Source organism: Ornithorhynchus anatinus, chromosome 10 (assembly GCF_004115215.2).
Source record: "Ornithorhynchus anatinus isolate Pmale09 chromosome 10, mOrnAna1.pri.v4, whole genome shotgun sequence".
NCBI lineage: Eukaryota > Metazoa > Chordata > Mammalia > Monotremata > Ornithorhynchidae > Ornithorhynchus > Ornithorhynchus anatinus.
Window position 1 is genome coordinate 56,114,697 of NC_041737.1, and position 16,361 is coordinate 56,131,057.

General features: G+C 62.0%; 1 protein-coding gene across 2 annotated transcripts; it reads right to left on the reverse strand.

Annotated features, from left to right (window-relative positions):
* Positions 1 to 1,408: 1,408 nt before the first annotated feature.
* SMARCD1 (SWI/SNF related, matrix associated, actin dependent regulator of chromatin, subfamily d, member 1) lies at positions 1,409 to 11,983 on the reverse strand. Of its 2 annotated transcripts, XM_029074239.1 has the most exons (14): positions 11,810 to 11,892; positions 10,615 to 10,814; positions 8,043 to 8,085; positions 7,509 to 7,511; positions 7,247 to 7,369; positions 6,947 to 7,069; positions 5,487 to 5,603; positions 5,210 to 5,311; positions 4,951 to 5,112; positions 4,624 to 4,721; positions 3,586 to 3,721; positions 3,307 to 3,429; positions 2,969 to 3,070; positions 1,409 to 2,444 (listed from the first exon to the last, which is right to left on the reverse strand). In XM_029074239.1, the coding sequence occupies exons 1-14, from the start codon at positions 11,867 to 11,869 to the stop codon at positions 2,391 to 2,393; spliced, it is 1,446 nt and encodes a 481-aa protein (XP_028930072.1). In that variant the 5' UTR covers positions 11,870 to 11,892; the 3' UTR covers positions 1,409 to 2,390. The 2 variants fall into 2 exon arrangements, with proteins under 2 accessions (XP_028930072.1, XP_028930071.1); XM_029074238.1 differs by lacking the exon at positions 7,509 to 7,511 and having other exon boundaries at positions 11,810 to 11,983.
* Positions 11,984 to 16,361: the final 4,378 nt, after the last annotated feature.

Sequence of the window (16,361 nt, forward strand, 5' to 3'; positions counted from 1 at the left end):
TGCTTACTTTGTACAAAGCACTGTACTAAGCACTTGAGAGAGGACACTAACACATTCGTTGCCCTCCACAAGTTTAGTCTAAAGGGAATCAATTAACCCGATTAACAAGTTGACTAGCACGTGAATAAGGGACCTAATTAACTTGTACCCACTCCAGTGCTTAGAACGGTGTTTGACACATTTGACAAATACCGTAAGAACCCACCTCAAAACTCTATGTTCTGCTCCCCCAAGCGCTTAGTACAGTGCTCGGCTCACAAGTGATCGATTCCCAAGCACTCAGTACCACACGACGCATCCACTAACGTGGCCACGCTGTCTCCACCCAGAGCCCTCTAGGGCAGACGGACCCGAGTTCAGGAGCGCGCTTTTGGAAATTAGCTCCACTCTAGGGGTGAAGCCCCGCGGGGGTCCGGTGCTTCTTGCTGCCTAGCCCAGGGCCCTCGTCGTCGTTGCCCGGGCCTCGTCCCCAACCCCTTTAGGACCCAGCTTTCTTCCCTTCGTCCTGGTTGCTCTCTCGCCCTGAGACACTTTTAGCCTGGCAGTTCCAACCCTGCGGGGTGGGGGAAGAAAAACAGCAGGCCCCTGGGGTTGGGGAAAGGTCAGCGGAAAGACAAGCAGGGTGAGGGCTGGCACACGCCCAGGGGCGGCAGGCTCGGGCAGCACGGGGGAGGGACCCAGTCGCTCCCAGGATGGGAGAGGTGAGACCCGGGTGGGCGTGGGCAGCCCGAGGTGGGGACTGTCATCACGGTGGCCTCCCTGCGGGCCCGGACTCACCCCAAGCGACGCCCCTCCGTCGGCATTTCCCCCCAACCCGGCTCCCCCTCTGGACCGTTAACTCATCACGGACGGGGAACGTGTCCGCTAATTCTGTTGTAATAAAAAGGTTTGGTACAGAGCTCTGCACGTAGTGAGCACTCGAATACCATCCGTGGGGTGGTTGAGAGAGATTTTTACCCGGGGCAGCGCCCATCTGTTTGTGTAAATCCATCTGAGGTGGGATTTGGGGTTCAATGGTCTCCCCGTTTGGAGGTGCGGACCCAAGGCTGGGAGAACCAAAGGGTCATCTGGTCGGGTTGCCGGCCTCCAAGACTGAGGATTTCGGCTCTCTCACGCAGTCAGCCAAATCTGTCTGGGCTTGGGCAGCCCCCTGCTCTTCCCCCTCTCCCCCCGACCACTGGCGTGAGGGGCGAGACCGAGGAGGGGTCTCCATTGCAAAAACTATCAGGGTGCTTTCCCCCGGGACGCTGAGATGACCCACTCTTCAATCCCATGAGCAGAGCAGGGGCCACTCCAGGGCTCCTATTCCCTATTTCCTACTGCAGGCCAGCGTCAAGCGAGGCCAAACCCGGACCGTCGGCCACCCCCAAACGCGTCCCTCCCCCCCCACAGGGCCTGACCCCACATCTCGGACCAACCTTCTGAAGAGGCTTTTATTAAAACCGGGTGACAACTAGTAGGGGACAGTACAAAAAAAATTTGGTCCATGAAAAAATGCAGTATCCGGTAGTAAAAACAGTTATTCTGCGACAGCTACTGGCCGGGGCCCCGAGCCTTCCCGCCCGGTGTGGGGGGGTGGGCCTCCCCAGCCCCCGGCTTCCTGGGGCTCTGGAGGGGGAGCGGGAGGCCCGGGGGGGTGGCGGGGGGAGAGGAAGAGGCGGGGGAAGTCGGCGGCCGTGTCTGGCCGGTCGCTGCGGACCTCTGGGTCGCCTGCCGGCCCGGCCCCGCCGCCCCCGCCTAGGTCTCAGCTCGGTCCGGTGCCTCTAGTGGGTGGGGGGGACGCCCCAGGATCTGGTCACCGGGGGCTTGTAGGGGTGGGGGACTGGGGGTGGGGAGGCCCGCAACTCGGCCCCGGGCAGCGGGCCTGGCAGCCCGTCAGCACCCTTGGAGAGGGGTGCGGGAGGTCAGTTGGGGTCACCCTTCCCGTGGGCTGGGATGTCCGAGGTATGGGCAGAGCCTTGCGGAGGAAAGGGTGGGGAGTGTGCCCGAGGTGGGTGGGTCTCAGTAGGGAGGAAAGGGGAGGGGTGGGGAACTGCCAGCTTACGGGCGTCTCCGGGGGCCGGCTGCGGCTGGGACCGGTCGGGGACCCCGATCCCCGACCCCCGGACCCCAACCGGCTCCGTGCGCATCAGATTCCCACCACGGGGGTCTGGCACTAACACTATGAGGGTCCTACCGGGACCGGGGCAGGCCCGGAGGCGGGAGTCTGGCGGCTGACAAGGCAGAGCGAGGGACGGGGTGGGGGGGGGGGGGGGAAACGAAGGACCGAGGGCGAGGGGCTAACAGCTGCCGTGCGGCCCAGAAACGAGGCAACTCATTGGGTCGGGGTGGCGGCCTCCGGCCCCGGGGTTCCCGGGTAGCGGGGGGTGGGGGACCGGGCCGGCGAGCCCCTATGTGTTACGGATTCCGAGGGCCTGCTCCAGCTCCTGCCGCCTCTGCTGCACCTGGAAGGGGGGAGGGAGAAGAGGAGGGGGTGTCAGCGACCCTCCCTGAGGCCCCCCGACCCCCGGGAGTCCGGGCCTGCGTCCTCAGACTCTCCCATGGCCGTTCCCCTCCTGCGGCCTCCCCGTTCCCCACGCCTGGCTGTCCGTCTCCCCCTTCAGACCGAGAGCCCTTCGTTGGGCAGGGACTGTCTATCTGTTGCTCTAATTGTACATTCCAAGTGCTCTGCACACAGTAAGCGCTCAATAAATACGACAACGAATGACCGAATGGAATGCCCTCCCGGCTTCTCTTCCCCTCCTCCTCCCTGCCCTCTCCTCCACCCCAACCCTACCACCATCTCCTTTAGAGAGCCTTCCCAGATTAACACCTCCCCCGGCTCCCGCCCCCGGCGAGCCTCTCCGTCTGATTTTGTCCATCCTGTGCGGCCCACCCTTCCCCACTGCCCGCGAGGTCTGAGCTCTGAGGCTCGGGGCGGAGGCGGGCCTCGGCCCGGCCCACCCGCCAGTCCGGGCCCCGCACCCACCTTAGAGTAGAAGTAGCGACACACGGCCTCCTGTGCCCACGGCTGGAAGTAGAATTCGGCTCGCCTCTCCTCCTCCGGGTTGCCCACCACGTCGGTCATGGCCTGGGGGCGGGCGGGATCCAGGGGCTGGGCCGATTCCCCGGCCCCCCTCCCGCGGCCGGTCCGGTGACACGCTTTCCCCCCTCCCCAGTTTGCCGGCACCAGAACGGCCGGGACGGGGATGGGGTTGGAGGGGGCCGTCCGTCGGGGCAGGCGACCCGGAGCTCTCCCCGCTGGCCCCGCCCAAGCTCCGAGCCACGGGCACAGCAGCGCGGGCGATTTCGGGCCCCCGGGCTCACCTTGAGGTCCCGGCACTGAGACTGGAGCCAGTCGTTGATAAAGCCCTGGGGGTCCCGGGCGAAACTCAGCATGAACTCGCGCTGCGTCTTCAGCTGGTTGATGGTCTCGATGGTCTCGTGAATCTGGGGACGGCAGGGATTGGGGCCGGGGGGTGGGTCAGGGTGGGCACAGCAGGGGTTTCCGGGGGGGGGGTGTATCAGGACCATCTTGCGGGGGGGGGGTCTCCCTAGAAAGGCCAGTTTGGCCCGCCCCCCGGGTGGACGGGGGCGGCCCCCCACCTTGTTGTCCAAGGCGGCGATCTCCTGCTGGCTGGCGGTGGACAGCAGGAAGGAGTTCATCTGCGTCTTGAGCGTATCGTCCACTTCCACGTCGATGTCGTAGCAGGCCGTCTTCTTCTGGTCATTGGGGTCAACGCTGGCGGCGCGGGGAGGGGGACGGGGAAGACACGGCGGCCGATACAGAGCGACCCTGACCAAAGCCCGACCCACCTCCCAAATTCCATCCTGGACTCCCAGGCCCCACCCCGGCCCACCCCCAGCTCCTCCACCCCCAGCTCACCCGACTCCCGGGATCCAGCCACCCTCTCCCACCTCGAGCTCTCTGCTTCCCAGGATCGTATTTATTGAGCGCTTACTGTGTGCAGAGCACTGAACTGAGCGCTTGGGAGAGAACAATATAACAATAAACCTCTGCCCCTATCCATCTCAATCTCCTGATTCCCAGAATCTTCTCCCACCAACCCCTTGGACCTCTATCTCCCACCTCCAAAGATGGGGCTGGCCCAGGGGCCAAAGAGATCGGGGCAGGACGGGCTCAAAGGGACGTCACCCCCCCCAGGCTTGATAATCCCGAGCCCTGTTCTGGGCACCGGGGGAGAGGGAGAGGGAACCCAGCCCGGCCCTCAAGGGCTGCCAGTCCATTGGCACTGCTAGATCCAGAAAGGTGTTCTCGGAGCATCGCAGGGGCCGAGGGGCCGACTGGAGCGGCGCGGCCCAGTGGATAGAGCCGGGGCCTGGGAGTCGGAAGGACCCGGGTTCTAATCCCGGCTCTGCCACTTGCCTGCTGTATGACTTTGGGCAATCTGGGCCTCCGTTCCCTCATCTGTAAAATGGGAATGAAGGCTGTGAGCCGCACACGGGAGGGAGACTGTGCCCAACCTTATATCTACCCCAGTGCTTAGCACGGTGGCTGGCCCACAGTAAGCACTGAACAAATACCAGTTAAAAAACAGAGTCCCGAGGGGCCGGAGACGAGAGGGTGCGATCCTGGAAGACTCCTTGGGAGAAGAGATCGGGGGAAGCGGGCCTGGGCGGTACCTGATGACGTGGTTGATGATGATGGGCTCGGGGGGCATGAGCAGGGCATGAAGCCGCTGGGGGATCTCTGAGAACTTCATCCGCTGCGACTCGAAGATCTGGTGGGAGAGTCGGTCGGTCAGTCGATCGTATCGACTGACCGCTTACCGCGTGCGGGGCACTTTACTAAGCTCTTGGGAAAGCACGGTACAACGGGAGAGAGACACATTGCCTGCCCACGACGAGCATACAGTCTAGAGAGGGTGCGACAACCGGGGCGGGGGCAGGAGGGTGAGGACGGGGGAGGGCAGGGGGTTGAGGGCTTCCCCTTGCTCGTCCTCCCGTCACCTGCTGCAGATACTTGTCACAGCTGACAAACTCCCTCTCGTGGGGGTCCTGGAGCTTGTGGGTCTTGATGTACTGCCATAGGGCCTGGATGATCACGGGCCGGGTCTGCGTGTGGATGCCCAGCAGGCGGGCGAGGCGGGGGTCCAGCTTGAACTGGGGAGGCTGGCGGGGGGGACACAGAGACAGCGGGAGGGAGCTTTGAGGGGGCGAAGGTGGGGAGAGGATGGACAGGGCGGGGACAGGGCGGTAGGGGCGTTACCTGGTAATCGAGCATGAGCAGCACGGTGCAGCGGACATTCACGTCCCCCGGCCTCTTCACCTGGAAGCCGTCCGTCTCTTGCGTGGTGGCGGTCCGGTGCCACTGCGGGGGCGAGGGGAGGGAGGAGATCGTCCGGGAGCGGCTCCGCCCGCTCCACCGCAGAGGGAAGAGGGCCCGGGGGAGGGGCATTCCTCCGCTTGGCTTCCCCAGCCCCGCGGTGGGGCCCGGGATCCGGCGGTTGGACGCGCCAATCTAATCTCCCGCCCCCACCGCTCACCTCCACCAGGTGGTTGTCGGGCCCGTACAGGTCCTTGTCCAGCTCGATCACCAGGGACTTGAAGAAGGAGGAGAATTTCCTCTTCTGCTTAGTGGCGTCGTACTTGGACAGGGCCGACTGGGGGGAGGCCGAGGACACGGTTTGGAGAGGACCGTGGTGGGGACCTCCACGGAGCCTGCGCCCTCCCCAAGGCTGCCCGGGGTGGACGGGAGACTCCGGCCGGGAGGGCAACGGTGCCAAGGCCTCACACCGGGACGGAGGGGCCGTGGGTATCCGGGGGGCCCGCCCGGAGGCGGGCTGGGCTCAGAGGCGTGGGAGGCCCCGTGGAGCCGTTCCCGGAGCAGGCGGGAGCAGAGTGGGAGCCGGGGAGGGAGGAACGAGGACTCGGGAAGAATTCACTGCTATGGGAACGAGGGGGAGAGTTGCTGGGCCTGAATAACTGTGTGAGTTTCTATATTTGGGTGGGAGAGGGGTGGGCGGGAGGGAGGAGGAGAGACGAGAGAGACGCGGGCAGGAAGAGAGAAAAGGAGAAGGAAGGGAGAGATGGAGAGGTGTGGAGGAGAGGGAGATGTGGGGGAGAGAAAGATGGAGGGAGGAAGGGAGAGGGAGAGATGGGAGTGGGAGAGAGAGGTAGGGGGAGGGAGAGACGGGGCGGCAAGGGAGAGATGGGGGAGGAAGAGATTGGGGGAAGGGAAAGATGGGGATGGAGACGGAGGGAAAGGAATGGAGGTGGAGGGAGGAAAGGAGAGATGGGGAGGAAGAGAAAGATGGGATGAGGAAGGGAGAGATGGGGAGTGAGAGCAGCAGTGAGGACGAGGGAGACGGGAGGAGGAAAGGAGACAGGAGGGGGGAGATGGGGGTGGAGAGCATCTCTGGGGGGACTCCTTCCAGTCACCGGCATGAAAGGGCTACACTCCTAGGGATCACCTGGGCCAGGCCCCTGCCTTCGGCCAAGTAAATGTCCTTTTTTTTTTTGTTTGGCCCTAGGTGACCTGTTCTGAGGCTTCCTTGGCCTGCTCCCCAGCCCCAGAGGGCAGAGGCTCCTCCTGCTGTCTAACGTGACTTCGGCCTGATTTAAGGCCGGTTCCCGTGTCTGGGGGTTGGCGGGGACGGGGAGGCGGCAGCCGGGCAGGATCCTCCTTACTGGAAGCGTCAAGGGCTCGAAGGCCTTTGGTTCCTCCCCTTCCCCATCTCCACCCTGCCCTGAGCCCCCAGTCTAAGCCCCCACCCCAAGAAGGGCCTGAAGGGAGACCAGCCTGAAGCCCTTCTGGAACAGGCAGGGTCAGAGGAGGGGTTGGCTGGCGGGAGGATCATGGGGTCTCCGGCCTGACAGGAGAGGCACACAAAGGGCCATTGTCTCCAGGCCGGGGAGGAGGAGGACAGAGGACAGAGGGCTTGGCTCCGCCCACCAGCCTCTGGCCCCCCACCCCCAGCAGGACCCCCGCCCCCTGCCCACTCACGTCCTCCAGGAGCCGTCCTTCCACCCGCAGCTCCCAGGAGGCCACGGTCCCCTCCCCGTCCTCCGCGTCCGACTTGGCCGGGTTGAAGGTGTTGGAAATGAAAATGCGCAGCTTGCGTTTTTGCTGGGGGGAGAGGGGCATCGTCAGCAGGGTCCGCGGGGGCGGTGGAGACCCCGAGGCCAGGGACCCTGCGGGGAGCACCGGCCCCGGACCCCTCACCCGGGGGAAGGACGCCCGGTCCGACTCCACCGGGACCCTCGGAGGGGAACCCCGGGTCGGGGGCCGGGGGGGGGGGGTTACCTTGATCGGCCGCTTCAGGGCCTCCTGGATGTCCAGCCGTTTCCTCATGATGGTCTGGTCCAGTTTGCGCTCGAAGGCCAACAGGTCCATGTAGGCCTGGGACTCTGGGACCAACTCCCGGATCTGCAGGGGCAGCGGCGCTCACTCACTCACTCGCTCGTGTTTATTGAGTGCTTACTGCATGCAGAGCGCTGTACTAAGCGCTTGGGAGAGGACGGTCCGACAATATAACAGACACATTTCCCGCCCATAACAAGCTTACAGTCTAGAAGGGGAGACAGACATTAACGTAAATAAATAAAATCAGGGGACAGCAGGCCGGGAGGCAGAACGATCCGGGAGACCTCAGCGGGGTGGGCCCACGAGGGGCCGTTGAGGTCCAGCCCCTCCGTCCGGACCAGAGTCCCTCTTCCCGCGAGCTAAACCCTTCCGTCCTGAAAACTCCTCGGGGACGGGGACGTTCCACAATCTCCCCAGGACACCCTCCTGCGCCCCGGCAAGACGGGGCGGGGCGGGGGGGGGGGATGTCCTTCCTCGGGTCTGAACTGAACCTCGCCTCAGTTCCCACGTCTGCAAAATGGGAATTAAGTCGGTCAGCCTGATGTGGGACGGGGCCTGGGTCCAACCCAATTAGACTGTATCTACCTCAGAGCTCAGTACGGTGACCCACACATAATGATAATAATTACGGTGGTATTTGTTAAGCGCTTACTACGTAAGCATACGCAGTAAGCATTTAAAAACAAAAAATACCCCCAAACCTCCCCGGTTGCCCCAAACCCAGCCAGGGACTCACCCTCTGAGGTAGAATCTTGTCAGCCATCTTCTTCTTCTTTGCACTGTGGACAGGAAATAGCAAAGTGAGGGAGGCAGCACCCAGCTGGATGCCCACCCGCGGGGAGTGATCATCCTCGCCGTGGTCTTTGCTAAGCGCTTACTCTGTGCCGAGCACTGTGCTAAACACTGGGAGAGATACAAGGCCATCAGACTAGACACCATCCCAGTCCCTCGCGGGGCTCGTGGTCTAGAGAGGCAGCGAGCGTATTGGAAAGAGCCCGGGCCTGGGAGTCAGAAGGTCGTGGGTTCTAATCCCGGTTCCACCACTTGTCTGCTGGGCAGGTCACTTCCCTGGGCCTCCGTTACCTCATCTGTAAAATGGGGATTAAGACGGGGAGCCCCACGTGGGACAAGGTGTACGTCCAACCTGATTGATTTCTATCCACCCCAGCTCTCAGTACAGTGCCTGGCACATACTAAGCGCTTAGCAAACACCGTAATTATTATAGTGTGGGTCCCTTAAGGCTCCCGCAGCACAAACCAAGCAGTCCTACCCGCCCACCCATCCGCGCTTAGCACAGTGCCCGCAGTAATCGCTCAATAAACACGACCGATCGATGGATCCGACCGCAATCCAAGAATCCCATCTCCGCTGCCCGCGGCTTTCCCGACATCCCCGGCCTCGTGCTCCACACCAACTCCACCCTCGGATCCCTCCTCTGGTAGCTGCAGGAACGGGGCTGATCTGAGCTCCCGCCGGATGCGACGCGCTGTACTGAGCGCTTGGGAAAGGGCAATGGGAGCACGAAGCCCATCCCCTGCCCGTAAGGACCGTCCACTCAGTCGATCATCATCAATAGCATCTATTGAGCATTTACCGTGTGCGGAGCACCGTACTAAGCGGCCGGCAGAATACGACCCTACAGGGTTGGGAGACACGTCCCCTGCCCACAGCGAGCGCAAAGTCTAGAGGTGAATCGAACGCATTTCCTGAACGCCGCGTGCACGGCCCTGTACTAAGCACTCGGGAAAATCCACTCAACGGAGCTGGTAGAAACATTCCCTGCCCACGAGGAGCTTACAGTCTGCAGACTACGCTCTAACACAGGCTTGACCAAGAGGAATCTGAATAACTGACTCCACAATAGATTTCACAGGGGTGCTGAGGATGGGTTATAAAAATAATAATATTAATAATCGTGGTGTCTGTTAAGCGCTTACCGTGGGCCGGGCACTGTATCGAGCGCTGGGGTGGATACAAGCAAATCGGGTCGGACACAGTCCGTGTCCCTTCGGGGTCTCCCAGTCTCGATCCCCATTTCACAGACGAGGTCACGGAGGCCCAGAGAAGTGAAGTGACCTGCCCAAGTTCCCGGAGCAGACCAGTGGCGGGATTAGAACCCACGACCTTCTGACTCCCAGGCCTGTGCTCCACTAGGCCATGCTGCTTCATCCACTCTACCAACTGCCAGAGGTGGCTGTTGAGTGTCCACCCCTCTTCCGGCCGCTTTCAACCAACCAGTAGCATTTATTGAGCACCTACCATGCTCAGAGCTCTGTACTGGGCGCTTGGGAGGGTACTCCTTTAGACTGTTGGTATCTGTTAAGCGCTTACTATGTGCCGAGCACTGTTCTAAGCGCTGAGGTAGATACAGGGTAATCAGGTTGTCCCACGTGAGGCTCACAGTTGATCCCCATTTTGCAGATGAGGTAACTGAGGCACAGAGAAGTGAAGTGACTTGACTGAAGCCCCATCGATCAATCGGTCGGCCGTATTTGCTGAGCGGTTAGTTGGGAGAGTACAATATGACGGACTCAGTCGCCACGTGTGAGACGCAGGGTCCCATCTCATCATCTTGCACCTACCCCAGCGCTTAGGACAGCGCTAAGCGCATCGAAAGTGCTGAACCCACGATACAACTATAATTACAAGAGGATGAACAGACCAGATTCCTGTCCCCAAGGAGCTTCCGCTCCCACCCGCCTTTCTCCTCTCTGCCAAGCACGCCCGTCTCTGCTGAGGAGCCTTCCTGGGTTCCGCGCATAGTAAGCGCTCAATACATAGTACTGCATGAATGGGTTAACCCCTTCTGGCTCCGGTCCCCCCGGCGAAACCCTCGCACCGCCACCCGCGTCTCCGCGACACCATCACCGGGGGTATTTACCGAGCGCTCACTGTGCGCACGGCCCTGTGCCGAGTGCTCGGGCGAGGACAACACAGTCGGCGTCACGCGCATGCCGCGTCCGTAGCTGTCTGTGCCTTAATCGTGGCATTTGCTAAGCGCTTCCTACGTGCCAGGGACCGTACTGAGCGCTGGGGCGGACACGGGCAAGTCGGACCCGGTCTCCGTCCCACACGGGGCTCACGGTCTTCGACCCCGTTTGACAGCTGAGGTAACTGAGGCCCGGAGGAATGAAATGATTTGTCCGAGGTCACACGGCGATGAGTGGCAGAGCTCAGTACAGTGCCCGGCATAGAGTAAGCGCTCGACGAACGCCATCGTTATTGCCGGATACCCCCGGCTGAGCGACCGGTTGATTCGATCCCCCCGCCGGAGGGGTGGAGGCGGACCGGGCCCGAGACCCCTTACTTGTGGTTGCGGTTCTGCACGGCCGCCTGCTGCTGCTGCTGCTGCACCTGTTGGATCTGCTGCGGCGCCGGGCGCTTGCGTGACTGGTCCAGCCCCGTCTGGGCCAGGCCGGGCCGGACCGAGGGGCTCCCGCCGTAGCCGGGGGGGCCCATGGACGGCCCCTGGGGGGTCAAGCGGCTGCCCGGTAGCATCCCGGGGCGCTGCGGAGAGAGGAGACCCCGGGGGTCGGGGATGGGAGGGGGAATTGGGGGAGATTGGGGGGGGAGGGGAACCCCGGGATGGGGGAGATGAGCCGTGGGACCCGGATCGGCGGGGGGAGGGGGAATTGGGGGAGACTTGGGGGTGGGGAGGAGATTCTGGATTAGGGGAGACCTGGGGGGGAGGGGAAACCCAGGGGGGTGATGAGATGCAGGGAGAGGAGACCCCGAGGTGGGGGAAGTGTGGGGGGGAATTGGGGGAGACTTGTGGAGGGAAGGAGAACCCCAGGGGGAGAGGAGATTCTGGAGTGGGGGAGAGTGGGATTTGGGGGGGACTTGGTGGGAGGGGAAACCCGGTGGGGGGGTGAGATGCAGGGAGAGGAGACCCCCGAGGTGGAGGAGTTGGGGGGGGTGAGAAAATGTGGAGGGAGGGGGAAGTGGGGGAGACTTGTGGGGGAAGGGGAACCCCAGGGGGGAGAGGAAACCCCGGATTGGGGGGGGAGTTGGAGGGACGAAACCCAGGAGGGTGATGAGATGCAGGGAGAGGAGACCCCGAGGTGGAGGATTTGGGGGGTGGGGTGAAAAGGCAAGGTGGATGGAGGAGGAATTGGGGAGACCAGGGGGAGGGAAGGGAATTGGGGTATTCCTCGAGGCACCCCAGCCCCTGGTGCCTGGAGAGGAACCCTCCCTCCCTTCCTCTCAAATCCCACCCGACGAGCGCTTAGTCCAGTGCTGTGCACATAGCGAGGGCTCAGTACATACTACGGAACGAATGATAACCCCGCGGATAATCCACCCGGGCCGCGGTTAATCCGCCCGCCTCAAGGGGCCGGCGGCCGGTCCTTGGGGGGGGGGGGGGGGAGGAGGAGGGGAGCGCGCCCCCTGTCGGTCCGGCCCGGTCCTGCGGGGGCCCCGCCCCCTTGCGCGCGCCCGCCGGCCCGCGCGTCCCCGAGCCGAGCCCAGCCGAGCCGAGCCCAGCCGAGCCCCCGCCCGCTCACCGGATAAGCGGCGCCGGGCAGCGGGGAGCGGTAAAGCCCCTGGCCGGGGGCCGGGCCCATCCGCACCGGGCCGCCCGGGGGCCCGCCCGGGCCCAGCCCCGCCCCCGCCGCCCCCGCCGCGCCGCCCCCGCCGCCGCTCGGAGCCACTGACTGGAAACCCGCCCGGGCCGCCATCTTTAGCCCCCCCCACCCCCCTCCCCCCGGCCGCCGCCGCACAAAGAACCGGATCCGGAACTCCTCCCCCCCCCCCCGCCGCCCCGATTCCCTCCCCTCCGCCCTTTTGCCGGCGCGGGGCGGCCGGGAGGAGGCGAGAGGGCGGGCTAGAAGGGCGGCGGAAGCGCGGCAGGTCCCGCCCCCTCCCCCCGTCTCCAGCCGGGGGAGCCACCGAGCTCCGCGCGGGGCAGAGCGGCCCCGAGAGAGCGCCCCCCACAGGGCGGGAGGAGGGGAGGCGCCTCCGCCTCTCGGCTGGGTCACCTTGGGCGAGTCGCTTCTCCGGGCCTCAGTTCCCCCATCTGGAAAATGGGGATTCATTCATTCAGTAGTATTTATTGAGCAAAAACTCCTCGCTCTAGGCTTCAAGGGTCTCCATCACCTTGCCCCTTCCTACCTCTCCCTTCTCTCTTTAATAATGTTGGTATTTGTTAAGCGCTTACTATGTGCAGAGCACTGTTCTAAACGCTGGGGTAGACACAAGGGAATCAGGTTGTCCCACGTGGGGCTCACAGTCTTCATCCTCATTTTACAGATGAGGTAACTGAGGCACAGAGCAGTTAAGTGACTTGCCCACAGTCACACAGCTGACAAGGGTCAGAGCCGGGATTCGAACCCATGACCTCAGACTCCAAAGCCCGTGCTCTTTCCACTGAGCCACGCTGCTTCTCTCTTTCTACTGCCCATCCCGCACGCTCCGCTCCTCTGCCGCCCACCTCCTCGCCGTCCCCCGTTCTCGTCCATTCCACCGTCCACCCCTGGGCCACGTCCTCCCGCGGTCCTGGAATGCCCTCCCTCCTCACCTCAGACAATCTAATTCTCTTCCCCTCTTCAAATCCCTACTTAAAGCTCACCTCCTCCAAGAGGCCTTCCCAGACTGAGCTCCCCCCTTTTTCCCTCTGCTCCCTCTACCCCCCCTTCACCTCTCCGCAGCCAAACCTTCTTCTCCCTCCTTCCCTCTGCTCCTCCCCCTCTCCTGTCCCACCCCCTCAGCACTGTACTGGTTTGCTCGACTGTATATATCTTCATCACCCTATTTATTTTGTTTAATGAGATGTACATCACCCTGATTCTATTTAGTTGCCATTGTTTTTACGAGATGTTCTTCCCCTCGACTCTATTTATCGCCATTGTTCTCTGTCCGTCTCCCCAGATTAGACCGTGCGCCCGTCAAACGGCAGGGACCGTCTCTATCTGTTGCCGACTTGTTCATTCCAAGCGCTTAGTACAGTGCTCTGCACATCGTAAGCGCTCAATAAATACTATTGAATGAATGAATGAGCGCTTACGATGTGCAGAGCACTGTACTAAGCGCTTGGAATGGACACTTAGGCAACAGAGACGATCTTGTATCTACACCAGTGCTTAGAACAGTGCTTGGCACATAGTAAGCACTTAGCAAACACCGACATTATTATTATTATAACGGAGGGCACGGGAACCACCCCCCCCCCCCCCCATCAATCGATCAGTCCTATGTATTGATCGATAAACCTTCCAGGCGCTATTTCCCTGACCCCCATCCCAGATCTCAGCCCCCCACCCCCACCCCTAACCCCAGTCCTCAGTCTCCTCCCTCTCACGTTCGGTCTGGTGAGAACGGGTCCGAAGCGTTTAGTACAGTGCTTTGCACACGATAAACACTCAAATAGGTGCGATTGAACGTCAGGTCCCACTCCAACAGCGCCTGATTCCTGGCCTTTGACTCTCCGACCCTGGATTCCTCACCTTTGACTCAACTTGATATCAGTTGGTTCTCACCAATGGAACCAGCCCTGGCCTAGCTGTCATAGTTGGAGAACAGAGTGGCTCAGTGGAAAGAGCACGGGTTTAGGAGTCAGAGGGCATGGGTTCTAATCCCGGCCCCGCCACCTGTCAGCTGTGTGACTTTGGGCAAGTCACTTAACTTCATGGTGCCTCAGTTACCTCATCTGTAAAATGGGAATGAAGACTGTGAGCCCCACGGGGGACAACCCGATTACCTTGTATCTACTGCAGCGCTTAGAACAGTGCTCGGCACATAGTAAGCATTTAACAAATACCAACATTATTATTATTATAGTCCCTCCGGACCCCATAGTTACCTCCTTCCTGGGAGCCCTAAGCCCTACGCGCTAGCCCGTTCCTTTTTTTTAATGGTATTTGTTAAGCGCTTTCTACGTGACAGGCACTGAACTAAGCGTTGGGGTAGATGCGCGCGAATCAGGTTGGACACAGTCCATGTCCCACGTGGGACTCACAGTCTTAATCCCTATTTTACAGTTGAGGGAACTGAGGCCCAGAGAAGTAAAGTGACTTGGCCAAGGTCACACAGCACACAAGTGACGGAGTCAGGGTTAGAATCCAGGTCCTTCTGACTCCCAGGCTCCTGCCGTCTCTTTTAGGCCACACTGTTTTCCACACTGCGCCTCCCGGAAGGGTCTGTCTCGTGATCTTCCGTGTCATCTCTTTAGACTTTAAGCTTCTTGTGGACGGGGAAATGTGTCTAGAAATTCTGTTATGCCATACCCTTCCAAGCGCTTAGGACAGCTTCTGCGCAGCGCAAGCGCTCAATAAATACCACTGCAGCTGATGATACTCTCCCTAGTGCTTAGTACAGTTCCCCGCACACGGCGAGAACTTAGTAAATACGATTGTTCGATTTGATTGATTGATCCACTCCCCTCTCCCCGGGGACAAGAACACCACAGTGAAAAGCAGTTGGTTCAAACCCGGTTTATTAAGCCAGAGGCATGCGTCCTCCATCACCGCAACCGCCCAGCGCACCACGACCCTCCAGCCGGCCTCCTACGTCCCTCGGGAAGCAGCGCCCCTCACCCGTGGCGCCCCTCGTCCGTCCGGAGGGACCAGCGACGGGGACCGGGGGCCCCGGGCGACCCCCGGGCGACCCCCGGGCGACCGCCGACTCGATGCCCCCTCTGGGGCCGGGAGCGACGGTGTGATGTCAGAAGGCAGTCTTGTCTCTGGGGCCAGGGAGCCGGGGGGGGGGGGGGGATCGGGGCAGAGAGGGGGTGTCTGGGCCCTACAGGTTGGCCTGGAAAGGGGGCAGGGGTCTGGGCGGAGGATCTAAAGTGGGTTGAGCCCACCAGACCCATCCTTCCCAGACTCTCTCCCACGCCCCCCAAGTGTCCTCTCCCTCCGCCTTCTCCTCTCTGACTAGGCCGCAGCGGAGAAACTGAGCTTCGGAGGGTTACGGGCGGCAAGAGAATAGACCCCTCGGGAGGGGGCAGAGGGCAGCGGTTAATCAGGCCTCCAGACCCCCCACCCCCCGGGAGCTCTCCCTGCTCTCCCATGCCTCCCCCCACCAGTGCCTTCTCCCCATCGTGTCATCCGGATTAACTGCGCAGCGGAGTGCGAGGGGCGAGGGGTGAGTGGGGGTCCGGTCTCAGAGACCCTACAGGGACCCGGGGATCCTCTCCACCCCTTCCCGCCCCTCCTGCCAGGCCCCAGATAGGCAGAGCCAAATCCCAGAGGGGGCAACACCCCCGGTTTAGGGAAGAAGGTCACGGGGGCCTATCGTGGGAGGGTGGGAGTTTAAGGCTACAGAGAGGGGAAGGGGCGAGGGTCAGAAAGGGGTCGGGGGCGGAATTCACAGCTTCCTTTATGTCGCCGCTAAGAGAGCGAGAGATACAATGCGTATGTCGTCGTGTTGTGCTTTCCGAGGGGTGGGGGGTGGTTTGGGTGTGTACACAGACACCGCAGAGGGTCTAACACTTTATACAGGCGAAGGCATTCGGAGACCCGAGGGGTTCGATGCGGGGGTCGTGGGTGGGGACGGGGGTGGGGGAGAGGGGCCAGAGACACAGGGGAGGCTCTCGGGGGGGCGGAGGGGGTTGCTTGGTGGATACGGATGGGCCGGAGGAAGGGTGTGGGGGGGTGTATATACAGAGATATAGCAATATAGAGTCTATCGTATAGAAATAGAAAATGAGGATGAGGTTGTATAAAGAAACCAGCTGGAGGGAACGGGGTGGGGTGGGGGCGGGAGAGGAGGGAGGTCGAAAGCGCCATAAGAAAATTTATGGGACTTCGGGGGCTGGGGAGATTGGGGGGCTGGGGGCATTCCAGGTCCCTGAGCCCCTGGGCCTCTGGGGGGAAGGACGGACAGACCGACAGGAGGGGACTGTACTGATTACCCCCGGGGGGGGGGGGAGGGAATAGCAGCCCCCTCCCCCCTGTAGTTTCCTCCTCATTCCCCCCCTCCTCCGCTCAGCCCCTCCCTGGGGGTCGGGAGGAGGGCGAGATGGGGGTCTCAAAGCGGGGAGGGGGCAGGGGAGGAATACGGGAGCTGGGGGTCTCAGCCCTCCCCCCAAGCCCCCCCCAGCTACCTTCTCCAGCTGGC

Coding starts and splice junctions, on each gene's coding strand:
- SMARCD1 (XM_029074238.1), bottom strand. CDS start 11,983: ATGGCGGCCCGGGCGGGTTTCCAGTCAGTGGCTCCGAGCGGCGGCGGG. Junction 3,722..4,623: donor ATCATCAACCACGTCATCAG/GTACCGCCCAGG, acceptor CCGCGCCGCCAG/CGTTGACCCCAATGACCAGA. Junction 3,430..3,585: donor TCGCCGCCTTGGACAACAAG/GTGGGGGGCCGC, acceptor TGCCGTCCCCAG/ATTCACGAGACCATCGAGAC.